This window comes from Rhinatrema bivittatum, chromosome 2, assembly GCF_901001135.1.
Source record: "Rhinatrema bivittatum chromosome 2, aRhiBiv1.1, whole genome shotgun sequence".
In the NCBI taxonomy this organism is placed as follows: domain Eukaryota; kingdom Metazoa; phylum Chordata; class Amphibia; order Gymnophiona; family Rhinatrematidae; genus Rhinatrema; species Rhinatrema bivittatum.
Window position 1 is genome coordinate 59,949,424 of NC_042616.1, and position 26,639 is coordinate 59,976,062.

The 26,639-nt window shown below is 46.6% G+C and overlaps 1 protein-coding gene across 1 annotated transcript in view; it reads left to right on the forward strand.

Moving 5' to 3' along the window:
* Positions 1-26,639, forward strand: part of LOC115084003 (tumor necrosis factor receptor superfamily member 16-like) — a 141,287-nt gene that overhangs the window by 93,404 nt on the left and 21,244 nt on the right. The window contains exon 4 of the mRNA XM_029588238.1: positions 17,956-18,157. Coding sequence (XP_029444098.1) covers positions 17,956-18,157 — 202 coding nt within the window. The remainder of the gene's footprint in view (positions 1-17,955; positions 18,158-26,639) is intronic.

Here is a 26,639-nt window from a genome sequence, read left to right on the forward strand (position 1 = left end):
TTCTGCTTTTCAAGTTGCCATATTGGTAATTCTTTCAGCAGCCCCTTCTGTAATTCCCCTGACATGGCTGGATAAGGGGGTAGCCGTGTACAGGACGCCTCCACAAATGGCATCACGTTCGCTGTAGTCCGTGTCAGCTGCCACCCATGAATCAGTGCATGGCACGATAGCTAACACGGGCTAAAGAGATCCAGTGAACACAAGGCCATTAGGGACAACGTTCCGTGGTGGCATCCCAGGGAACTGATTCAAGAACTTCCATCTATAATAACTGTGAACGTGAAAGTCCAGTTTGAGGTAAGCACTAGCGCCGTTCATCCTGAGCACCTCTGAAATGCTGCGGCATTGGGTGGGTTCAGCTTTCTTTCGAAAGGTGGCTCTTACATGGGGATTTTTAGCCTTCGTCTAGCCTTGGCCTTTAGCTGAGGGGAAGCTCCCTCCCCACCGTATCTCTTAACGGGCCTAGCAGGGAAACTGAGCTTTCACATGTCCATAACCAGGCGTCCTTCACCTACGGCAGCTTCTCAGAGTCAGCAGAGCTTAAGGTGGCCCCATTACTGAAGAGCCACACAAGGTTCAGGAAGTGACATTGGCAGACAAGAAGGGAGGCGCTGTCTAAGCGGAGATCATCCAAAGCCATTTTCACTGCGCACAGAGCACAAAGTACTTTTTTTATTTATATATATATATATATATATATATATATATTTTTTTTTTTTTTATTTTTTTTTTTTATCTGCGAATTGAGTAGATCTGAACCGCAAGTCAGAGCAACTCAATTCATATAAATAACCTGAAGCTCTCGTTCATACAAAATATCTTAAACTGGCTGGCAGCTGCTTTTAATAATAATTTGGAATTATAGAGGCTCTTTTCATCCAAACAGCTTCAGCCTGCTTAACAATTTTTTTGTATGTTGGCGTTGTCAACCTTCCCCCCCCCCCCCCCCCCCAGTTTGCATTTTGAATGGGCATCTCTGTGCTTATGTGGTGCCTGCACGCTGTGGGCCTGTCTCCGGCCTGCTCTTATTAATGTCTTTACCTTCACGAGCACTAAAATTCATTCAGCTGCTTGCCTAAACCAGAGAGCTAACTAGGAGCATTTTTTTTGTGCCTGCCATCACAAGAAAAGATTTTGACCCTTTTGGAGTCCTTCCCGTGAAATGTGATCTTTGTGTGCAAAGTCGCATTGTGACCTGCGGGTGACCTTTCCAGCAAGACGTCCCTTCTCATTTAAAATGTCTGCTTCACATGACCTCATCTCTCTGTGACGCCAACTGTGCAGGGCCACACAGGAATAAGTTTGATCATTCCTCTAGTATACCATTGCAGAGGACATGGGAGGGACAAGGAAAGAGATGCTGAGCCCCGCGGAATCCGTCAACATCCGTGCCTCCCCGCACAGCAAGATGGCCTGTGATTGGTCGATGTGTGATTGATTGCTTTTTCATGCTGTTATACCATTAGTGCAGTGGCCAGGTAAATACACTGGTGTGACCTTGTAAATCTCTTGACAATCCAACAGATTCGAGATGTTGTCTGTAATGTAGGAAGTTGGTTGGGATGGGTGGCAGGGTGGTAATCCAGGAGTCACAACTGAGGAGTTAAGCTGATCTGTGGGAAGGACCTGGCAAGGATCAGAGAGTTGCTAAAATCCAGAACAGGGCAATAACACATGATATAACTCCTTATTTTTTTTTTTTTTTTACGTTTTATTTCTCTTGCATGCCTTATATAATGCTGCTACGTGCCATCAACGTCAGCACGTGTCACTTTTTAAGATGGAGCATTGGCGGCGAAAAGAGGGTAAATACGTTAATCTGCCATTTCAAAGAGTTGTAAAAGTCCTATCCTAGGCTTAGGAAGAGCCAGTCAAGGAGGGATGAAGTAGAACCTGGTGGGTGTCTTCAGGACAAAATGATGAGGAAAGAAGGTAGAAGGATCACATCCATTATCTGCAGATGCACAATTCAACAAAGACCGATGTTTATTCACCTGTTGCTCTGTCAGTTAATGCAAATAATAGGGCCAAAGCAGAAATAAAATAGTTATGTTAGCCAAATAGTAGTTCTCCGTGGCCAGTTATACCTGTGGCAGTGCTTGGATAGACATTCTCTTAGTTCCTGGGGCTTAGCGAGTTCCTCCACCCTGCGCTTTCCTGGGCCTTGACTCCCTGTCTCAGGTGGCAGAATGCCCTTGATTCTTCCGTCTCTGGTACTGCAAAGCAGACACGGCCTGTGAAGCTTCAGAAATCGATGCTGCCAGGCAAGCCATGCTACTACTACCTGCTTTTTGCGATTCCCCCACAGAGGCCTCTGCACGGCAATACTTCTAGGTCATTCCCCATCTTGTCGGGAAGTTCAGTTCCGTTGGAAATTTTACTTCTGCAGGTTTGGGTTCAGCGACTCGGATGCAAGGGATGCAAAAGACGGATTGTCCTTTTGCCCAGCCTTTAGCAAATCTCCTTGGTGGCCCGCCTGGGGTTTGCTAGGACGTGCAGCACCATTAGTGTGGGGAGTAGAAAAGCAGTTGGCTGTGTCAGCTAACACCGCCTAGCAATTGTCGACCTACTTCAACCTGAAGCAGCTTCCTTCGATTGTTCTCTCAGTCAGCGGGGAGAGATCACAGTAGCATGGTTGCTCGCTCGTGTCTAACCGCTAGGCTGTAGAAATGCTGCAGCCAGTAAGCAATTCACTGCACTCGTGGGCCAGCCCAGCTTTCTGGAGGCCACAGATTGCAGGGAGGGAAGGAGCCACTCCCAGAGCAAGAGCTGCAAATGGTTTTATTTTGCAATTACTCCTCCTGGTTCTAAAAACTAGGGATATCCCCCTTCACGTGGGTCTCTCCCTATCCCCACAGCCCCTTGCCTTGCATAACTCTTTGTTTTTCTGTTGTAACGATTAGGGATATAGTAGTTCATTTACTAAGCTGTGGTATTTTCCCTGAATACCTTGGGATTTACTAAACTGCAGTGCTTGGTAAAATGCTCGGCTTAGCTGCCCCCACAAATTTTGCGTTAAAGGGGCCAAGTGACCTGAAAATGTGCCCCTCCCAGTGGAGAAAAAGACCTAGGGGTCTGAGACCCCCTGTTTCACCCACCCCCCTGCCGCCCCCTATAATATCATAGGGGCAAAAGTATAAGGGTGGCCAGCCGACGCCAAGTTGAACAAGACAGTGCAGGATACAGAGCCTCAGAGGCACTTAAGGCCCCTCTAGGTCACCAGCAATTGCACGGTAAGTAAAGGGGTGGGGGGCAGGGAGGGCTGGTGTGGGAGAGGGCAGGGTTTGGTGGGGGTTTCTTTCTTTTATTTTCAGCGATATTGAGGCTGCCTCAAGAGGTGGCAGGGGGTGATACAAGGGGTCTCGCCAGACTCCTAGGTTTCTTCTCCACTGAGGGAGGCACATTTTTAGGCTGCTTGGCCCCTTCAATTCATGGGCCCAGGTGCATCGTGCATTAGAGTCCCCAGTGCTCCCGAGGAAAGTCAGCTACAACTCCTAAGTTGTAGGGAACTTTCATGAAAATAACGCGGGTTGCGATTTTTCAGGCAAGTCGTATTTTACTAACATGAAATTACCTATTAATGAGCATGCAGAATAGCTCATTACCATTCGTGTGATATCAGGGGTGAACCAACGCATGGGATTTAAAATACCACGTGCTGTTGCTGCGTTGAGGCATTTGCTGTGTGGTAAACTCCTAAAGCAGCTAAGTAAAATGGCCCTCTTACTCTTATGCAGCTTTTTTTTTTTTTTCCCATAAATACTCCCCCCGCTCTCTTTGTTTTATTGGGATAATACTGGCAGAACTCAATTCAATTCAATTTATTTCTTGATTAATTGAGTTTCTTAAGAAATTGTAAACCAAAGTGATGTAGGTAAAAATCAACAGTGGATATAATAAGTTCCAGTAAAATGCAATCCAAACAGTGAAACGCGTACAATAAAATGAGTAATAACCCATCAAGCTAAAAACATCTTCTCATTTCAGCATTTGCAAAGCTAAAACAATTGCAATTCTAGAACATAATTCACCATCAAAGAATAAAATAAAATAAGTTCTGTAATAAGAAGATAGAAAGAAACAAGCAAACAGTATCTAAAATCTCCTTCCAAGCACACCGTGCGTTCCCAACTTCAGGACTGGAACCCCTTCCTGGTCTTTTTTTTGTGCCCGATTTTCCAGTCCTTTTCCACCACCTCCTTACTCCTCTCTAGGCCCACCCATCTTTCTTCCTCTTTCTCCCCTTCTCTCTGCCTCAGCGACTTTTTTCACCCTCTACTTTCCTTTCCTTTCCCTCTCTCTCTGTTCTGTACTCTCCCTCGGTATTCTCCTCTCCTTTCCATAAACTTTTTCCATTTGGTTTTCATTTGGCAGAAATCATAAAACAGGGCTAACTGAAAAAATACAATGAAATTCCACAAAAATGGCTGCAAAAAATAAAGACTTACTCCCCCCTCCAACCAAACAAAAAATGGTAAATTACAGTAGAACTGACCATAAAGTGATTAAAATTGACAGCAGACAACTGAATTGGGTGAAAGACGGATGTTATATTTGGAAGCAGGCCTTGGGTGCACACATCCTTCTCGTCAGCGAGGGCTGTCACTTCGCAGAGGGTCAGCTATTACATGTATCAAATATTATGGATGCCTGAGACATGGAAAAATGGCCTCTTCTAGATAATGCAGGACAGGTGCTAGGCTAGCCCCGCTCCCTCTGCCCTTTCCATGTGCACGTGCTCGCACGCACAGAAACAATAAATTATAAAACGCAGGAGGACTTAAGGCAGTGGTGCTAGCTAGATCACTTAAAATGCCAGTTTTATCTTTCTTGGCTTTGCTGTGGCTTCTCTTGGTCTTATTCATCTTCTCTCATCTTTCTTTTCTGTCCCAATGGTTTACATTTCTTATACTTTGAATCTTTTTTTTAAGAACACATTTTGGGTTCTTTAAGAGACTGTGATACCCTTTTCAGGGTCAGCATGAAAAATATCCAAAGACGATGCCGAGTTTTCGAAACCACATAGGTCAGCGATTCTCAAACCTAACCCTGGTGACCTCGCAGCCAGTTGGGTTTTCAGGATAACCCCAATGAATATGCATGAGATATATTTGCATACACTGGAGACCTGTTATAGGCAAATGTATCTCATGCATATTCATTGTAGGTATCCTGACAACCTGATTTGATGGTGGGGTCCCCAGGAAAAGTCGGGGAACCGCTGTCATAAGTCCTGTCTCTCGATGGCAGTTCAGCACTTGAGGAGAACCCCGAAATGACTGATTGGCGCAAGTTTGGAAACTTGTGAAGAGGAATCCCCTCGTCAAGGCTTCAATACTCACCCCTCGTGATTGTTCCTCTGTTCTAGCGCACAAAACGCAGGCAAGCAGTGAAGGAATCACTTTGCAAAGTGGAGATTGTCTTACGAAGCTCGATGTGCTGACAAACATTTTTGTGATCTTACGCCAAAGGAGTTTTTTCAGACTTCTGCCATTTTACCTATATTTCTGTGGGCAATACTGTGTCCAACACATTTTTCCATCCTTTTTTGATAAAAGAAGGCAATGCAGACCTTGTACAGGACACTAGTGAGACCTCTGGAGCACAGTTCTGGTGGCCATACCTTTTGTAAGGATATTGAAAGGATGGAAGCCGTTCAGAGAAGGACGACCAAACCAACTTCCGCAGGGCAGCTGAAGAAGCTCGAATGCACTCTTCTAGAAGAAAGAGAAAAGTGGGATTTGAAAAACAGGGCTGCAGTCAAACACGAGTGTAGCATTTTTTTCATAGTGAAAAGCAGTTCCAGGAGAAAGAGTCCTTGTACAGCACTGGAAGGAGGAAGGCTCAGAGGAAATGAGAAGATAGCAGATGCTTGAAGCAGAGATCGAATACAAGCACACTTACTGGCACAGTAGCCTTGGGCAACTGGGGAGACTGTGTACACCATGTATCTACTGACAGCTTCTATGTCACTGTATGTGTGTGTGGGTACAATTGTTTTTATTTATATTTTGGTTATGGAATATTCTAAGAGCTTCAACCACTAACTGGTAAGACGAATGATCTTTAACAGGCAGAGGTCAAAGGCGCTCCAAATCAGACAAGACATGAAGTGAGCCAGGGCATCACCAAATGTGAAGGAAATCCTTTTTTCAAAGTAACTTAGTGCACCTGAAGCAGCTTTATCATGAAAGGCCAGAGGGAAGGGGAAATACAAATCGCCTTTTATCAAGGTCTTCATCTTGAGAAGGAGGATTGTCCTTAAAAATCCAGACTCCCCTTCTGGCCTTTAGTGACAAAGATGACCTTTTAGAGGGCACACCGAGGCTGGGTGGGAGGAGTTTCCATAAACGCTGTATGCTAATAGCTTCACAAAAATGAAATTAAAATCCTCTGTGAAAAGGTTTAACCTGGCTTCCACCTCTTTGCTTGGCCCTGGCACTGCTCACTGATGGCCAGTGAGATTTGGACTTGTGGTGGGGATGATGTATTCAAGCTATAGTGGGTGGGAAAGGGAAGGTGGTGAAGGCAGCTGCCCCTGCTAATGTAGCACCCCCTGCCGGTCAGAGCAGGGGTAGCAGCTGTGGACCTGGAGTGCCAGGAAGAGGGCTTTGCTTTCAGGACACCCACAGTGAATATGCAAGAGAAATATTTGCGTACAATGGGGACGGTGCACTCAAATCAAACTCATGGACATTTATTGTGGATTTCCTGAAAACCAGAGCTGGTCGTGAGGTTGCTTACCCCTGCACTATAGGAAGGTGAAGGGGAAATGGATTAAGAAGCACGATTAAATTTATATCTAAAAAATATATAAGAAAGGCAAATCAATAATCATGTTTTAACTAGCAAATGATTTAGATTTTTTTTTTGGGGGGGGAGTGGGGACCATAGTGCTACTAGCTTGGCACACATCAGCCAGTAGTATTCTTGCATTTCTGCCTTTGTTTACTATCTGTCTTCTGACACCGCAGTGCCCCCAGATCCCAGCCTGCCGCTAAAGAATATACACAAATACATAAAAGAGTAAGGCCTAGCCCAGTCTGAGAGCCCTCTCTGCTTCTGTAATTTAAAAAAAACCAACCCAACCCAGGCCTGGAAGAGAGTTTCCCCCCTCCTCTTCCCGCCCTCTCTTCTTGAGCACATCAAAGCTTTCAGAAAAAGGCAGGGGGGTTGGAGCTGGTTTCAGAAGAGGCAGCGGCTCTCGCAGGAGCATCTGGTCGGGCCTGGCTGGGAAGTGATGACAAGTTACCAGGAAATCTTTTCTGCAGAGGAACAGCTGGAGAGGTGAGGGCGCTGCTGCATCCATCCGGCAGGCCGGGGAGCACAGGGCTGCACCGCGTTAGCTGCCTCAGGGAGGGGGGGGGGGGAGAGAAATATTTTGCAATAGGGTTTTATGAAAGTGTAATTACACCTAAAGGATAACAGTTCGGCCTTTTGTATGAAAGTTTGATGCATCTTCCTGAGTAATATGCAGCTCTTACACTAATGAGGCGTTGACATTTCTTCAGCTGAAGTTGGTTTTGTTCTTACAAAAGCGACTTTTTTTTTTTCTTCCTTTTTCTAGGTGAAAAGTTTGAATTTCATTCTATTGGACTTACTTTATTATGACTAAGGTAGATTTTATGGCTGCACGCTTTCGTTTTTCTGTTTGAAAAAGTGACGCTTGTAGAGAACGAGTGGCTACCGACCACGCAAAAAAAAAAAAAATTGTTAGCAGTTTAGTCAATAAAGCCAATGAGATACAGCGTGTGAACTTGTTATAAGGGCTGCGCTGAAGGGAGCGTGGGCCTGACCTGGGGGGCGTACTCTGCATTTTTAAAATCTTGTACGCTAAATGCCCCAAAGTGCAAAGGGCAGTTATCAAGAGGGAGCCGAATCTCACTCCCACAACCCAGGCGTGGCATACGGCCCTTCCCAGGCCCTAATCCTCCCTCCCTCTTCGTGATGGCAATATGGACCTTCTGACCCACCGCGGTCTTCCCCTCCCCCCCTTCTGCAATTACAACAAAACCAGGGACTAGCGCAGCCTGTTTGGGTTGGGCCTAAGTTAGATGGCAAATCCTAGCACGCCTTGCTTCTCTTTTATAAAGAGGCTTTATAACGTCTGTTAGGAAACCATTGAGGACCTCTCCCGGCATCTCCAGGTTTCACAGCCATCTTTCTCATGACTACAGTTCACAGACTGGATGGCTTGGAGCTGGGGGAAGGCTCAATGGCGTGTGGCAGTTTTTCCTCAAGCTGGTCCCGGAGTATCCCCTGGCCAATCTGGTCTTCAGGGTATCTACAATGAACATGGATAAGCGATTTGCTTGCATTGCTCCGTGGCATGCGAATCTTTCATGAACGGTTTGTTCGGATATCCCGAAAACCAGGCTGGCTAGGTGGTACCTCGGGCCCAGCTTTTAAGCTAACTGGCTTATAGGAATGGCTGGGCCTGGGTTTAGTCATAGGCAACTATCTAGCATGCCAAACTTTCAGGCCAGAGGAGTTCCTCGTACCCTTTCACGCTTTGTGGTTACATACTCTGCATCGCTTAGGATGACCACTGCTGTAGCACTCTGCTTTCGGAGGAGGAAGCTTCCCTCTCTGGTCATGCCTGGGTTGGGGGGGGGGGGGGGTGCCACATTCTTAAACCTGGCCCTGGGAATGGTCAGAGCATTACTCTAGGACATGGGTTCAAATCCCAGCTCTTGCAGCCTTTGTGAAAGGAGACTGTGGGCTCAGCCCAGCTCTGGGGGGAGGAGCAAGGGCACCCATGGCAGTAGGGTTTCACAACACACAGTTCCCATCAGGTTCCCATTAAGCTGTGAACTCAGCTGTACATCTTGTCACTGATTCGTGACAGGGACACGATGAGAAACACCAGTACAGTTTTATGCAAAAATGCAATGCATGCCAATAAAAATATATTTTTTAATGAAACTAATACATAATAATAACAGTCCAAAAATATCTACTGTAAAGGGCTAGCTCCTGGGAGGTGCTCAATGTCCTGTTCTCATAGAAGAGTCATTTTAAACTTAGACTTGGGTTAATTGGGTTAACTCTGTCAGCAGCCCCAGCAGCTGGATTCTGAGCCAGGAATGGAAGCCGCGTTCGTTTGCTGCCTTGGAGAACTGCCCATCCCTGTCCCACCTGCACTGGATATTTTATACGCTGAGTGATTGCATATCTCACAGCTGCAAAGAAGGCGGCCTCAGGGTCGGGTGGCAGCTGAGGAGAGAAAGAAGAGGAAGAAGCAGGGTCCTGCCTAGGACTGCAATAAATAACATATGCCATGTGTCTTCTTTATCTAGATATGGTAAAGAGGCTGGTAACATTTTGTGCGGAGAAAGCATTTCTTTGTTGAACTCTATCTCTGTTGTCCCCTTAAGCGACGTGAACTTCATTTGTGTGACCTCTGAGGGCTGGACATGTGTCTTTGTTTGCTGGCCTGTAGCCAGTGAATTGGACCTCTGACCTTTGACTGGTGACACCTGCTGACCTTTTGTCTCATTGTAAAGAACAAACTCAGAATTTAGCCTTAACCCTGAAACCTCCCCCCACCTTCCCACATCCCCCTCCTCATGCCCAGCCTCTTTGCGGCACCTCTCATCTTTCTGTACTCGTCTTCCACCCTTGTATAATACTTGTTCTCTGTTGGCAAGAAGGTATGAATTAACCTTCACACGTGGGTGACATCATCCAGCGCCAACAGGGACCAAGCTCTCAAAGCTCAGTACAGACTTTACTGAACCCCCCCTTGCACACACTGCCTCATGAGCCCCCCCCCCCACCAGTCCTCCTTTGTCCCACTACGTGGGAAAATTTCCTTCATCTTGGGTAGGAAAGTTTCTAATTTTCCTCTCTGGTTGCTAAGACTTAAGAAGGCAAAGAAATCCTTCACCTACTCTCAACAGTTGATCCGTCAAGGTCTAGGGGACCCTCTGTGCTGGAGTTGAAAGACGAATGGCCCCACTCTTCTCAGTGCCTCAGCTTGCAGATCTGGGAATCAGCACCTTGGGGGGATTGAGATGAGGGGGTCCCCCACCCAGGGCCGGCACTTCCACTAAGTGGTCACCTAGAGCGCCGACCCTCAGGGGGTGCTAAAATTGCTAGCATGAACTCTCCACCACCACCAACAAAGAAAGAGAGAGGCCATCTGCGAAGAGAACAACCCAATGCCCATTGCTGAAGATAAGGAAAGGCTCAAGGAGAGATACACCAGACAAGGCCTTGGGTGGAGTCCATCCATCCATGGCCAAAGAAAAGAAGAGGAGCCCAATCCACCCATGGCTTTAGACATGAAAAAGTGATGGGCTGGAAGAGCCACGGGTGGAGCCCATCCCACCCATGACAAAAGACAGAACATTGGAGAGGGTCATGGGCAGAGCCCAACCCACCCCCAGCGGAAGACATGGTGAAAAAGAGGCCCGGGAGAGCTACAGCCAGAGCCCAACCCATCCGCAGCTGAAAACGTGGTGAAAAAGAAGCTTGGGAGAGTTGAAGATGCAAAAAAGAGGCCTGGGAGAGTCACGAACAGCTGAAGACACAGAGAGGCCTTGGAAGGGCTGCCACTGGCAATGCCCATCCCACCCACAGTGAAGACAGGAGAGAAGATTTATTTATTTATTTATTTATTTAAAGCTTTTTTATACCGGCATTCATGATAGGATCACATCATGCCGGTTTACCAGAAACAAGGGGGTGATAACCTAGAACATTTAACAGGTGACAAGAAGCAAAAAAGTTACAATAAAACAGGGGAGGAGGAACTGGGAGAAGATAAGAGGCTTGAAAGGTTTTTAGGAAAGAGAACAAAAAACAACAAGATGTGAGATCTGTAGGCAGAACACATCCCACCCACAGCCAAATAAGATGAGAGGCCCGGAGTGAGAAAACAAGGGAGCCTGTGTGTTGAGAGAGAAGCCTGTGTGTATGTGTAGCTGAGTGTGTGAGAGGGAAAGCATGTCTGTGTGTATATGTGAGAGAGAGAGAGGAAGCCTAGGTATGTATGTATGTATGTATGTAAGAGAGATATATATGTGTGTGTGTATATGATAGAGAGGAAGCTTGGGTGTGTGTGTATGTGTATATGTGTGTGTGTGTGTGAATGTATGTGTGTATGACAGAGAGAGGATATCTGGGGGAGGGGATGTGTGTAGAGAAAGAGAGAGAGGAAGTCTCTTTGTGTGCGAGTGTGTGTGTGTGTATGAGAGAGAAACGAAGCCTGTGTGTGTGATAGAGAGAAAGGGGCCTCGGTATGGGTGTATGAGAGAAGCCTGGGTGTGTGTGTATGTGTATTATTCATGTATGTGTGTATATGAGAGAGAGGAAACGTGTGTGTGTGTATGACAGAGAGGAAGCCTGGGTGTGTATGTGTGTAGCGAGAGGAAGCCTCTGTATGTATGTGTAAGAGAGAGAGCCGAAGCCTGTGTATGTGTGTAAGAGAGAGAGGAAGCCTGGGTATGTGTGTCTGACTGTGAGAGAGTGAGGCAGCCTGAGTGTGTGTGTGAGGGAGTGAAAGTGTATTGCCATCACTTTGGTAGGAAAAGTGAACTGCAGATTCTGGTTTCATATCATCATACTTTCAGCTTCTTCACAATAGGGTGGTTCTCTGAACTCCCCTCTAGTTTCTTCCGAAAGTGATGTCTGCAATCCACGTTAATCAAGTTATCGTGCTACCAGCGTTCTTTCTGAGAAAAGAGAATGGACTCTTCACTTCTCTTCTGACTGTAACATTACCTAAAGAGGACTCCATCTCACAGTCAAGCTTCTCAACTCTTTGTGACCTTTAATCCCAATAGATCGGGAACGGCTAAACAAACCCTGTCCAGTTGGCTAGCAGGCTGTATAACGCTCTGTTACGTGCTGGCTGGATTACAGGCTATGTCGAGCGAGAGCCTTGGCGACTTCAGCGGCTTATCTCAGGGCCACTTCTATTAAAGACGGATGCAAAGCTGCTACTCCATTGCCCGTTCACACCTTCATATCCCATAATAAATGCCAGGCTGGGTCAAACCAAGGTCCAAAGAACGCAGCATCCTGTCTCTGACGGTGGCCAATCCAGGTCACAAGAACCTGCAGGGCCCATGAAGCAGATCTGATTCCTGATACTCCCTCCCAGGGATAGCAATAGCTTTCTTTGGTCTACCTGGCTAATAGTGTATTGTGGCCTTTTCCTCCAGGAAGTCATCCAGACTTCTTTTAAACCTTGCTATGTTGGTCGCCACGATCATGTCCTCTGGCAGCAGATGCCACAACTTGATAGCGCGCAGAGTGAAAAAGTTTTGAATCTGTTGCTTGTTGGTTTCTTGGCGTGCCCCTTTGTTTTAGTATTATTTGAAAGGGTAAATAACCATCTTTAATTTACCTGTTCCACCCCACTAAATGATTTATAAACTGCTCTCAGCTGTTCCTTTTCCAAGCTGAAGAGCCCTAGCCTGGGTAGCCTCTCCTCATGGAAGAGCCTTTCTTTGCTCTTTGTCATTTTCATGGTCCTCCTCCTCTGCATCTTTTCCAGGTCTGCTTTGTCTGTTTTGAGATGGGCCAAACAAAAAATGGACCCAGTACTCAAGGTGCGGTCACAACCTGGCATGACACAGAGGCAATATGATATTTTCCATTTTATTTTGAATGATTTTCGGACCATTCCTAACATTCTGACCTGCTACCATCTGGACAGCATGTCCTGAGGGGTCAGTAACTTTGGACAAGCAGTTCTGCAAAACCTGTTCACCCAGTAGTCCACCCTCTACCTTGTGGGGGCTGGGTTGCTTTTTAATGAATTGTTCTGCTGTGTAACCCTCAGCTTGTTATGGATAATTCATGCAAGCTTGTCAGCGGAGAGCCCTGTTTATAGGAAAGAAAACTTGCTTTTCGGGGTAAGAAGAGTCCTCTTTTTATTCTCCTTGTACAGTTTCCCCTGCCCCTTCATTTTTAACCTTCTCCCAGCTCCTTTTCCCCCTCCATATACCTCTCCTGCCCACTCCTCTTCTCTTCCATCTTTCTAATTCCATTCCCTGCATTCTGTCCTTCTCTTCTCCCATCCCATCTTCCTTTCACCTTTACGCCCCAGTAATTTCTGTCCTCCAGCTGACAGAGAAGAAGTCCTTTGGGATCCTGTGCTAGAAGGGCTGGAGCCTGTGAGAGCGTGCATTGCCGTAACTGAGCCCCGCCTCATCCTTTACATCTGAGGAAGGATGGGGTAGATGTGAGGAGCAGGATATTGCTGCTGGTCTGCCACAAAGGTGGCCACCTGGCATCAGGTCATAAGAAATGAACTAATCCAGTCCTGGCTTTACCCTGTGGCATGCATCGACTTCTAATCTTGCTTTTTCTTAAGACACATGGCATAGGGCAAAACCAGGACTGGATTCACCTGTCCCTTACGACACGGAGACAGTGACAACCCTACCCAAGACCTTTCCACCAAATCCAGTTCTCAAGAGCACAAGCAAGTTTTATTTATTTATTTATTTATTTATTTATTTATTTGGAGATTTTTATATACCGCGGTACGTAAAGGTCTACATCACCTCGGTTTACAGAAAACAATAACATAGCACAATGCTTTACAAGTAACAAGTTATACAGTAAGAAAACAATAAATAGCAACAGGTTTCGCATACCTTTTCTTGGCGTATAAGTTTTCAGGGTACCCCTAATGAATACCCCTAATCGCATAAGTTTTCAGGGTACCCCTAATGAATATGCATGAGAGAGATTTGCATGCAGATCTATCTCATTCGCATTCATTGCGAATATTCTGAAAACCAGATCTGTTTGTGGCTCTTGAGGACTGGAGTTGGCCATCCCCTACACTAGTCCATCATCTGCAGAAGCTGGTTCTCAGGGTGATGATTTGGGAGCCGGGAGAGAAGACAGGAGTGTAAGTCTCTATGTACAGCCAGAAGATACGGGATGTCTGATTCCAGATGTGGCCCTTGATACTGCTCCAGAGCATTCATCACTCCTGGGACTCTTGGAGATCTTGTGACTTCCTGCCAACTAATGTGTTTTCAAGTAGTAATGGTCTTGCACAATAAATTCATGTGCTCGCCGTGCATTCTCTCGGATGTGCACAGCCAGGTCTGGTAATTCCATAAAAAGCAGGCATGCAAACAGAATCTTTCTCGGATGTAAGATATTTCAGGAAGAGCCAGCATAAATGTTACAACAAAACAACTTTATTGCCTTGCGTAGGCCTCCCTAATTGTAGTGTTAGCAATTGGCTCCCATGCCATCTGGACAATCTGAACCAGTCCTGGATTTACACAGTCCCGCACTGCCTGTAGAGACATGTGGTTTCACTGTTCCTAATAAAAGCAGAGCCAGAGGTCTAGAAATGCAATAGTGCAGTGCTGTTTGCTTCCCGTCCTCGAGGGCTGCAATCAATGTGGGTTTTCAGGATATGCATGAGAGATTTGCATACAGTGGAAGGAGTGCATGTAAATCTGTCTCATGCATTTTCATCCCACCTATGGCCAGGTGCTGGCATTTCCTTGGGAAGTATCCTAAAGATTCCTGGAGCCTTCTGGATCTGGTTCTTGTCAGTCACCCCTGTATGTTCAAGTATGTTCTTATCTAGAGTAGTGGTCCCCTGACCTGTCCTGGGGGACCATCAGCCAATCAGGTTTTCGGGATATCCACAGTGAATATGCATGAGAAATCTGCATGCAGTAAAGGCACTGCATGCAAACCCATCTCATGCACGTTCTATGGAGCATGATGGACCGATGACAAGCAAGAGTATAAAAGAATTGGTTTTATTTTTGAATGACAGGTTAGATTAAAGGGCATAAACTTTTAATGAAAAGGACAAAAGTGAATGAGAGGACAGTTGCACAGACACACTGTGGGGATAGCTAGGAAACACTTTACGGTTTTGTTTTTTTTAATTCAAGAAACGAAGAACAAAAGAAGTTGCCATACTGGGTCAGTCCGAGGGTCCATCGAGCCCAGCATCCTGTTTCCAGCAGTGTCTGATCTAGGTTATAAGAACCTGGCAAGTACCCAAACATTAAATAGATCGCTTTACCCCTTATACAGCAAGGGATAAAAGCGCGTTGAAAATGCGCAGCCAACCCCCCCCAAACTTAATAGCACCCACAACATGCAAATGCATGTTGATGGCCCTATTAGTTATTCCCGCGCGAAACAGAAAGTAAAATGTGCAGTCAAGCCGCACATTTTACTTTCAGAAATTAACGCCTACCCAAAGGCTGGCGTTAATTTCTGCTGGCACCAGGAAAGTGTACAGAAAAGCAGAAAAAACTGCTGTATCGCCTGCAATTTTGCAGAAGAAGAGACATACAAGAATAGGTAGCCTTCCTGGTTTTTTTTTTTAATTAACTAAGTGTAGTATGTACCTAGAAGACAGACCAAGGGAATCCACGGATTAAGGTGCCCAGCGTTCATTAGCTTCAAGAGAGCATGAGCAGTATCATGCACCACACTCAGCTCGGGACAGAAACATCATTCCTAGATAATACAGGATAAAACTAAGGGTTGAAACTCATCTGATCAGTTGCTTCACTGGGCCTCTGTCTGGTAATAGACTCCTTAAAGGAAAAGGGAAACATTTTAAGGAAAGGATCATACTTTAATGTAGATGGGAAATCAAATTAAACATCCAAAAGGTTGAAAAGTCACTTATCTAATGGTAACTGTTGGCTTGTGCTGTGTAAACCTGTAAAGAAAGAAAAACAAAGTTAATGGAAGTGTAACTATTGCATAGATAAAGAAGTAATTCCATTTTCCAGAGCTCTATGGAAATCTACATTTTGATTGAAGTTTTCAATGTGTATGTAACCGAGAGCCATTTTTGGTTACCATTAAGGCCTGGGATATGCCATTAGTGCAGTTAGTGAAATGGACACTTAGGGGAGGATCCATGCAGTACAGCCCTTCCCATTCAGGGTGCTGGGATGGACATTCCCCTTCCTGTGAGGTTATACAGCAGCTTTCTAATGAGAGCTCAGGAGGGCAGTGCAATTTGCAGTTCTGGAGGAAGGTTGTAGATTTTTGCCTCAGTTGTAATTTTGGCCTGTCTGGGGACCTTTGGCTCTATCCGGTCAAGGGCTCCACTGCTGTACTCTTCTCCCAAGGTGCAGACTGGTTGTCCTGGAAATATTTGGGATTTTGAACTTTTATGTGGTAGGAGCCTTGCTAGACGACCCGAGCCTTTCTTGGACTCAGGGAACGCCCAGGGATAGGGAGGACCCACCCGCCGAGGTAATGACCCGTTGCAAGGAACAACTCCAGTTTAAATATTTTTGGGGACAAAAAAGACTTTTGGTTTAATTGCCCAGCAGGAAGATTTTTTTGCCCTCCTTCCTGCCTGGAGGGAAGAAACAGCCCAAGCTGCTGTTTAGACACCAGATCGCACCCAGTTGGGATCCCCACAGGGAAAAGATGAAGAGTAAAGATCCCGAAGATCTACGTAACTGTCAGTAAGAGACTCTCTACGCCTTTGAGGACACCCATTCGGTGCCTTCACCCCCTGGGAACACTCTCTGCATGGATAGGAGTTTGGCCATGTTTGGAAGGGTTTTTCCCCCAATCATCTTAGGGTTACCCTGCGCACTGGGACCACCACGTTACCTAATCCAGGAAGATGGCTGGATGGATGGATGGATCACTTGCACAAATAGCCAGAGGATAGAGACTATAACCAAAGAAAAACTCTGTGACGCTGGGTTCGTATTTATTGTGCCATTATTCGCCCAACTTCTGAACAGTAAGGTTTTATTTTGAGCACTAACACAATGCGTCCTGCGTGGTTCTTGGCACATGGCACGCAGTGACGAGACTGAACCCCCTCTCCCGGGAAACTTTCAGTGAGGGGGAAGTCGCCCCCTGCACTGGGTCCTACAAGTAAACCTTTAACCCCAACCAAAAGTATCCACACCCTGGGGAAAGGGGCACAGGGAAGAGCTAACCAGGGTCCCTGTCCCAAAGAGTTTACAGATTCTTTTATAGCCCCCACCCGTGCAGGAAAGGCAGACCGGGCTCGGGTTACATGTACTTATCCTGTGCTGTTTAAGTTGAGTGAGTGATTCATTACATTTCTCTTTTGCCAGATGGGATTCTGAAAGAAAAGCAAAACTGAAAAGATAAACTTCTGTTAATGATTCTTGCATTTAAATTTATTCTGAATCTACACACTTTATCTCTATTCTCCTCCATCCCGACCTCTAGAAGAACTTCTGAATGGGTGGGTGAACTTAATCGCGTGTATACCTGCTGGAGGAAAAGAGAGGGCATGCAGACACCCAGGGTTAACATCAGGGTTTTGTAAGACCTTCAGACAGTAGCGCTCACTGTAGCGGGCAGAAGGCCCATGCCCTATTACACAACGCCACACTGCTGTGGGATATAAGTTGAGAACCAGGTCTGGCCAAAAAACTCTCCCGCCTGGAACTGGGTAACTTGGCAGCTCCGCCAACATGGGCAACTGCAGCCTGCCACCTGACCGCGATTCTTTGTGGCAGGATGACTGCGGCGATTTGGTGGTGGTGGTGGTGTCTTCTGCGGCCTACAGCACCTGCTCTTCCCTGGGTGGTTTCCCATCCAAACACGAGCAAGGCCTGACCACCCTGCCTGGTCTGCCAACGGCTGCCAGGATTGGGTTTGCTCATGGTGGTGTCATTGGGTCTGGTCTAAATAAATTATTTCTAAAGTTTCCGCAGTGTGCTTGTGCTTGAGCGTAAGAGACATCATTTTTTTTGCTGTCGGCATTAGGAAGCCGCACTTCTCTGGGTAAGGGGGAAGGGATTTTATTTCTAATGGCTGTTCCAGTCTCTGCTGCTCAGCAGAAGAGTCTGAAGGGAGCAGGACAGCGCAGGGATTGTGTGTGGTGCCCGGTGTTCTCCCTTGCTTTCCTTAGGCTTAAGCTTCTTACACGCTGTTCTGGAAGGCCCCTCTGAGCTCGGCAGTGACCTCTGCAGCCTCTTTCTTTCGTCTTCACAGATAAAGAACTGCTGATCCTGAAACGCGATGAGGGGGACACACGGAAAAATCACCCCAAGAAGCTGTCGGAGTCAGAGAGCAGCACCTCTCCCGGCTCGCCGGAGTTCATCCCGCAGGAGAACAGCAAGAATATCATCCCGGTCTACTGCTCCATCTTGGCTGCCGTCGTGGTGGGGCTTCTCGCCTACGTGGCTTTCAAATGGTATGTGGCCTCTTCGCCTCTCTGCTGCCGATGCCTTTTCTTTGCCCTTAGCGTTCTTCCCTCACCCCCCTTGCCTGGTGAAGCCTGCAGAAGCTGAGCTGAGCATCCTGGGAGGGAAGGGGAGAGGATGGGATGGTGAGGAATTCCAGGGGAATGAGAACGTTTGCCATAACACCACTGGTCTGGCTTCCTTTCCTCTCTCCTTCTTCCTGTCTCTTTTGCTGTCTCTGATAGGGCGGCATCAATTCTTGAAGTCAACTTCTGAAAGAATCCTCTCCAGTCGGCCTCATACTTTTACTGAGCAATAATGTGATGCACATCGAATTTTCAAACAGTACTGAGTTTGAGATTGTGACTTGGCCATTCTCTCTCTCTCTCTCTCAGTGCTAGCATTATTCTAGATGGAATAAGCAGTGGAGCAATGCAACAGCTCTTCGATGTAAAGGCAGAGTCCTTTAGTGCTGATGATAAGTTACTTATGGAGAACTTTCAGTAGATAATGATTGGTGCCAGTCCGAGAGAGCTCGCCGCCTTGGGCTCAGGGACATCACATGTTGAGCGATGGAGCGGGAACAGGTTTTGCAGCTCTGGGCTCTCGCATGTCGAGGGACTTTTCCTGTTTTCGCTAGTATAGAAGGACATACAAGAAGGAAATTAGCAGCCAGGCTAAAGTACATAGGGTTCTTAAACCAGTCACACACCTCGCTGGTATGGAACGGGAATGGTGCAGGTTCAGACCCCTACATTTCTGATAGAACACAGACCATAGCACTGCAAGGTTTGCATTACTGACGTCCGGCTGGGGGTGAGGGGAGGAGGGTGAATGTGTGTGGGGGGAGAGGCAAGCAGTGAGCATGTGATGGCAGAAGGGGAGTTCTAGATATGATGTGACCCAGGAGGGGAGATTTTAAGCCAGTCCAGGCTTTTTTTTTTTTTTTGGCATGCCTCCTCCCCCCGTTTCTGATGCATTTTGAGGGTGGGGACTAGAGTTACTAACTGGCTCCAGATTTTCAGGGCAGGTTGATCCAGTCCTGGCTTTACCCCATTGCATGCAGGGACCTGTAGTTGTGATTTACCTATTGCACTCCTTAAGAAAAGCAAAACTACAAATTCCTGCATACAGTGGGGCAAAACCAGGAGTAGATGAACTTGTCCTGAAAATCTGGAGCCATTGGCAACCCTGAGGAGGAGGGGGAGTGGGGGTGGATAGGGGGACTGGGAATTTTTCTATTCCTTTTCGACATCCCATTTTCTCCTTTTTGTCCCCTCCCTTCCTCGTCTCCTCCATTGCCTGAGCTGGATGGGATTTGGACCTGAACTGAAAGTGCTGTAGTGTCAGTGGGGGCCCTCACACATGTGCAGAAAACGGATGGGACCATAGCGGTTGGGAGAGAGAGGTGAATTTAATTTGCTTTTCCAATGAATAGCTGGTGTGGTGCTGACCCTTATAAGAAGGCTGTAGGATTCTATAAAGGTTTTAGAAAGTGGAAGGGCTTCATCCAGATTCTCTGGGCTCCTTTCTAAAGGGCAGCTGTTCCACGGAAGAATTCTTCTCAGGTCACAGAGCATTTCTACAGGTAAAACAGTGTTTGCTTAGTAGAGAAGTTGTAAAATAGTTCTTGATAGTTTGTCTGGCTATGTTCGGCAGTTAGCCGGGCACATCCTGAGTTTTAAATTATCCTGCCCCAAGCAATGGCTAAGTTATCGAATGCTTTTTCCGCATCAATAGTGAGAAGGCCCAACGGTATTTTACCTTCCCCCGCCCTCCAAATTAAATCTATCACCTTCCGGACGTTGTCTGCTGCCAGTCTTCTGGGGATGAATCCCGTTTGATCAAAGTGAATCAAGCTATCCACTACTCCACCCAGTCGCTTAGCTAATATTTTGGCTAGAAGCTTAAGGTCTAAATTCAATAAAGAGATGGGCCTATACGAGCCACACAAGGTACTGTCTCTCCCTGGTTTGGCTAGCACAGTAATACCAGCTTTGTTAGTTTCCTCTTCAATTGAGCTCTCCCCTAACAGTTCATTTAAAAGCCTTTACCAATGGCGGTACAACAATTGATTCCAATTGATTATAAAATCCTGCCGAGAATCCATCCATCCCCGGTGATTTTCCCATTTTCAGTTCTTTTATAGCCTGAATCACTTCAAACTCAGAAATTTCCCTATGTAGGCTATCCTGCTGGTTAAAGTTGGCGTGGGGGATGTCAATTGCGCCAAGGTAGTCTCTTATGGACTCAATAGTGATGTCCCTTCTGCTCTTATACAGTTCTTTATAAAACTCCAAAAATCAAGCCCTGATATCCTCCATCGCAGATACCATCTTGCCGTCTCTAAGTCTTTATTTTCACAATCTGATTGTTTGTAATTTTATGTTTGAGTGACCTAGCTAATACTCTGCTGGCCTTGTTATCACCCTCAAAATGCTCTTGATGAATTCTGTCTAATTGGTGTGCAATCCGCTGTACATCGAGATTATGCAGTTCCCGCCTGAGCAACTCTATCTTTTTTCCTATATTTGCCTCTGGATGTCATTTATGTCTTAATTTCCAATCGGCAAATTTGGAAAAGTAGATCCACCTTCTGCTTCTCCCTTGTCTTTTTCACAAACAAGGCCCTCACTGTACAGTGGCCTCTCGCTATCACTTTAAAACAATTCCATACCTTTCCCGCCATCACTTCCCCCGAATCGTTCTCTTCCAGATATCTGCCCATATCCTGCTTGAGAGAGGTAACAAATGTGCTGTCCTTATAGACTTTCATTTAACTTCCATCCCCTCGTACTCTTCTGGTCAGTAAGCCCACCTAACTGGATCCATACCGCAAATTGGTTCAGTATCTGCCTGCCGGACGCTGTTTACTAGCAATTTGACTACTAAAATAAAATCAATACGCGAGTATACCTGATGAGCCTGAGAGAAAAAAAAGAATAACTGTGTTCTGAGGGGTGTAGCAATCTCCATATATCTACCAACCCCCGTGTTGTCATTAACGATTTCTAGCTAGCCCGATTCACCCGTGATGTCACTCACCCACCCCCACTATGATCCAGAAAGGTTGGAGTCCCCACCTACAATAATATACCCTTCTGCCCACTGATTCATCGTTGTTGAAAATTTGTCTAAAAAGGGACCTTGACCTTTATTAGGGCAATAAACATTTCCCACCGTATACAGAGAATTCCCCAATTTAAATTTAACAATGATATACCTCCCATCCACATCTCTAATTACTGAAATGACATCCACCACTATATTTCTAGAAAATAGGACCCCTACCCCACAATACTTATTCAATTTAGACGCTGCGGCAAAAAATTGTACAGGATACTGAGCCGAGATCATAACCCTCTCATGCCATTTCTTAAGACGGGTTTCCTGGCATAACACAATAACAGCCTTTAATGAGACAGCATCATTGAATAATTTTTTTCCGTTTAATCTGGGTGTTAAGCCCTTTTACGTTCCAGGTTACAATAGTAAGCCCTTCCATCTGTTGTGTACATGACATTTCTCCTTGCAATGGATCAACGTTTTAATAAGCCTCCATTGTGAATATAAGGCCCCTGCATCAGCTGCTCATGGTTCCAAGCCCTCCTTTTTTTTTTTTTATTTAAGTATTTTATTAGTCTTTTTAGAAAAGTACAAATTTCCAACACAACAGTAACTTCACTCATATACAATCATGACAAGAATTCCTGCTATCCAGGACACCTCCCTTGTCTCTAATGTACAACAAGTAGTGAATATAAAACATGAAACATTGTGAAATACTAGCTTTTGTCGCATGTAACTGATCATAACTAAGCAATGGGAACCAGATACATCCTGTACTGACACCTGTAGGCCATCCTGCTGTATGGATTTCCAATAAACTACTGCTGTGAAATCATGTAGTGTCATTAATTTATAGAGAAACCGTGAATGCTTTTGACGCAAGTGCAACATCCCTCTCTGCTTCGGTGGTAGGAAAAATTATAGGCTTGGAGGCAGGAGGGCTTGGAACCAGACCCCCCGGGTCTGGTTCCAAGCCCTCCTGTTCATAACCCTAGTCCCCCTGATGACCTCCCCATCCACTCACCCTCCTCCTCCCACTATCCCCCCCCCCCTCATAAACCTCCTACTCCTGCTCCCTCGAGGAATGACACCATTAATTGTCCCTGGCTGCCCAGTGTCCCTCCCCCCCCCCCTCACTATTGCAATTCCCATTATTCACCAAACTATATAACATTTGCTAGCCGCATTTAAACTTTTCAGAGTCATTATGTCCGCAATCTGACCAACTGCCAGTTTGTGTCCCTCAATCTATGAATGCCGCTTATATGAAGACCGCATGTACGCTCCATGTCCAGCCACACCACAGCCTCTTTTGAAGACGACGACTCGCCAGAATTTCTCCTTAGTCGTTTCCCACCATATGACACCCTCTGCCATCTTTGGGGTAGTCCTCCGTTGTCCGCTCCGGCTGGTGATGCAGTTCCCACACTACTTCCCACGGTTAGGCCGGCAGCTGACAAAATTCTCTTCGCCTCCTCCACTGTTTTCATCCTCATGGTTTCACCGTTGATAGTAAGTTGCAGTCATAAATGGCTGTTCCCTTTTGAACGGAAATTCCCCGTCCGCAGCACTTGAACAATGTCTCTGAAATCTCGCCGTTTCCGGATTGTCGTGGCAGAGAGGTCCTGAAATATTTCAACTTTATGTCCTTGCCCCTGTAATTCTTTTCTTTATCTGGCCTGGTTCAGAATTTTTTCTTTCACTCCGTATTCATGAAAACATACCACGATGTCTTGCGGTACATTCCCCCGTGGTCTGGCCAAGGATCTATGGGCCCTATCCAGCACCACTGGTGCCCTCTCCTCCAGCATTTCATTTTCATATAATATGAGGTCACATATATCCTTGATTACTCTGTTGCAGTCCGCATAGGCCGCCTCCTCGGGTATTCCATGAAAGCGGAGATTTCCCGGACGTGATCTGTTCTCTAAATCGTCTATCCACTCCTTTAATTGAGTGTTATCATCCTGCAATTGCTTCATTTCACGTTTCAGCGTTTCTGCCACACTGTCCTACTCCTCCATCCTCTGTTCTATGGCCGCGACCCTGCCCCTGAGCTCCTCATGATCTCTCTGGAGCTCCCCTATAATTTCTTTCAACTCTTGCTTCATAGTGCTCATGTCGGACTTTAGCTCACCGAACCAATTTTGAAAGTCCTCCCGGCATAGGGGCAGGTCGTCAGTCCATGTGTGTATACTCGGTGGATCGTTGTGTTTCGGTGACGCAGGCCTTCTATCGCCATCTTGGACAGCTTCCTCTGCAATGGGGCCCTCCGCCATCTTCATCCCTATATTTTCGAAGGAATATCGTTTTAAATCTGGGATTTTCTTTCTTGCCGACATCGTTCTTCTTTGCTACGTATTGTAACTGTGTGTGGTCGTATGTTCGGCAATTGGATCGCTTCGATTTGTGGCGGTGGCGGATTCGAGCTGAGGGAGAGGGGGCTCGTATCCTAAGCGGCCATCTCTAGTCGTGATGTCACTTCCTCTCCCAGCGCCTGCGTCGGACATGCATTAAATAGGCACTAATCCTCCTATTGCATTAGGGGGTGGATTAGCGCCTATTTAACCTGCGTCCGACTGCGGGTTATACGGAGCGCTCAGCTGAGCGCACTGTATTGCATCAGCCCGTAAGTTTGAGAGAAGTGAGAGCTCTCAGGACCTCCAGCTGTCAGTGATGGGAGCAGTCCTTGGTCAGGAGCTGAGTAAGTTTAGTTGTTTAACTCTAGGCAGTAAAAGTTACTTAGTTCTGAATAGGGATTGGTCTGGACGAATCATTGGTCTCTTCTTCATCCGGAATGAAGTGAATAAATGAATACTAATGTGCCGGGAGCTCTCAGTTCTTCGGCACCTAGCATTTAGCTCAGCAGCCCACTTGTTAAGGCAGGGGATGGGAAGCGGCAGCATCCACTCGGCATGCTAGGTTTTTGGGGGTTTTTTTTAATACCAATATTCAAAAGCTCAGTGAGCAGCAAAGTTATCTGGATAAGTTTACCCGAGTAACTTTAGTTGAGTATGTTCGGCCCGGGACTTGTCCCCTGCTGAATATTTAGCGCGAGTTATCTGTTTAACTCTGCCACGTGCCAGCCTGCTGAACATGGATCTCAAAATGTATACAAAAAAAGCACACTCGGTTTTTACAGGTGATTTCACAAGAATTGTTATAGATTTATATTCCTCCGTAGACATATTTTGGAACACTTTCTGTGTGGGGGAGGGGGCAGACATAATTGTCATCCAAATAAGGAGCCTACTGATGGTCCAAAGACTACTAGGGCCGGCCTTGATGACCCAATGGCAGTGCTCCATGCAGCCGTGCAGGAGAGCCAGGTCGGATATTCCTGGATCCTCATCAGACTGATGGGGCCTGGGCTGGTCATGCTAGAGGGGTGCTGCTTGCAGCGGGAAACTCTCCCACCCACTGAAAAGGGGAGAGTATCTCAGCCATCACAAAAAAAAAGCCGTGAGGTCTAGGGCTGGGATTCAGAGAGGGGCAACACACACACAGGCCAGGTCCTGAGGGGAGTCACGGATGCTGACTCCTCCTCATCGAGGCTTGTCTCTGCAGTGGCCGGATTATACAGGGCCAGAGAGTGGTCGCACGGTAATTAAGACGCATGGCTCACGCCGCCTCAACATTTTGCCCCCACACCCCCGAGTCTATCATAAGTGAACGAGGATGGAACAAATTTGAACTAGGACCAGAGGACATGCTAGCACCAACAGTTATCAACAGATAAATCCATTCCTCTGGCTTCTGGGGAATTTCCGCATTACATTTTCCACAGTAAAGTCTCTTTCTGGGGGGGAAAGGCCTTGCAGAGAGTCGGAGGTGCGATGGAGAAGAGCAGGATGGGAGGGGGAGGGAGGGGCCTCGCTGCAAGATCCAGGAGCGTGTGAAGCCACTCGGGGTTCATTTGTCCCCGTCCCCCCCCCTGTCTCTAGGCAGGTCCGATTGTATCTCTCAGTTGTCCCCCGCTGTATGCAGTCTCCGCCTCAGCTCTTAAGGGCTCAGATGTGGTAAAAAGTGGCAGAGTAACCGGACATCTTGTTGTGGGGATGCTTAAGAGAGAGCAGCGAGCAGTCATGGATGCCTCCCATCCCCCTCCCCTCCCTCCCCATCTTTCCCTTTAGTTATTAGTCCCCCTAACCCCTCATAAGGCTCCTAAGTCTCCCAGCAAGGAGCATCATTATTCACATTTGTGAGGGACAAACCTTGCCACAGACCCCCCCCCCCCCGAGTCCTGCTGAGCCCGTCTTGCAGCTGGGGGCTCTGGGGCTGAATAGGATTAGGCTTCCAGGCACTCTGCGGTCTGAGATTAGGTCCTGTCCTCACTCCTGCCTCAGACAGACAAGAGAGGGGCTGGGGGAGGGGCAGAAAGAACATTCCAGCTCATGGAAAGGCTTTCAAAAGGCTTCGAACCACTTGCTGTTCTATTGCAGAAAGAAATTTAAAAAAAAAAAAAAAAGTCTGGGTTTATTTGGGGGGGGGGGTTATTGGGGTGGGGGGGGAGGGGGAGCATGGAGTATGTGTGCGTCTCCTGTCCGGGCACAGCTGCATATTCTGGAGCGCAGCTCCCAGTGATTTCCTGTCCTACAACTTAGAGCAGGCGCTACACTTTTTTTTGCTAGCCTGGACAAAGGAAAACACGTACATAAGTAACATAGTAACGAGGGCAGAGAAAGACCAAATGGTCCGTCCAGTCTGCCCAGCAAGCTTCCCAAGGTAGTAACTGCCGCTCCGTGCAGGTGGTAATATTTACAATCAAAACCAAGCAACTGTCAAACCCATAACAAACTTTATTTACTTATTTATTTAAAAGTTTCTTATATAGCGCATATATACACACAGTGGTGGATCTTGGCGGTTTACAAAATTAAAGCATACATAAAATTACTGCTAACAACATTTTTACGATGTGAGTGGCCTTCTTGATAATTCAGATAATGCTGCTTGAAGGTGCTTTGCTTCTGGACTTGGGCTATAGAAGCAGGCCTGCGTTTTTTCCCTAATCTCTGCCCCGGACCATAAAAGTCGGGGCCCGGTGTTGGCTATCGTCTGAATCCAATTCCCCTTTTTTTCCTACCACCGAAGCAGAGAGGGATGTTGCACTTGCGTCAAAAGCATGAAAACTAATTGCTTAAGGATAGTAACTGCTGCTCCATGCAGGTTACTCCCATGCACTTTTTTCTTCCATTTCCATCCTCTGCCCTTTAGGGATCCACAGGGTTTATCCCATGCCTTTTTTTAATTCGTTTACTGTTTTCATCCTAACCACCTCTCCCAGAAGGGCATTCCAAGCATCCACCAACCTCTCCGCGAAAAAATATTTCATTTTGGTCGCCCTTCTCTAGAACGCCTCTGTCCTTTTTCAGATATGGTCTCTAGACCTGATACCCTCTCTGCCTCTGTACCTTCCTCTCC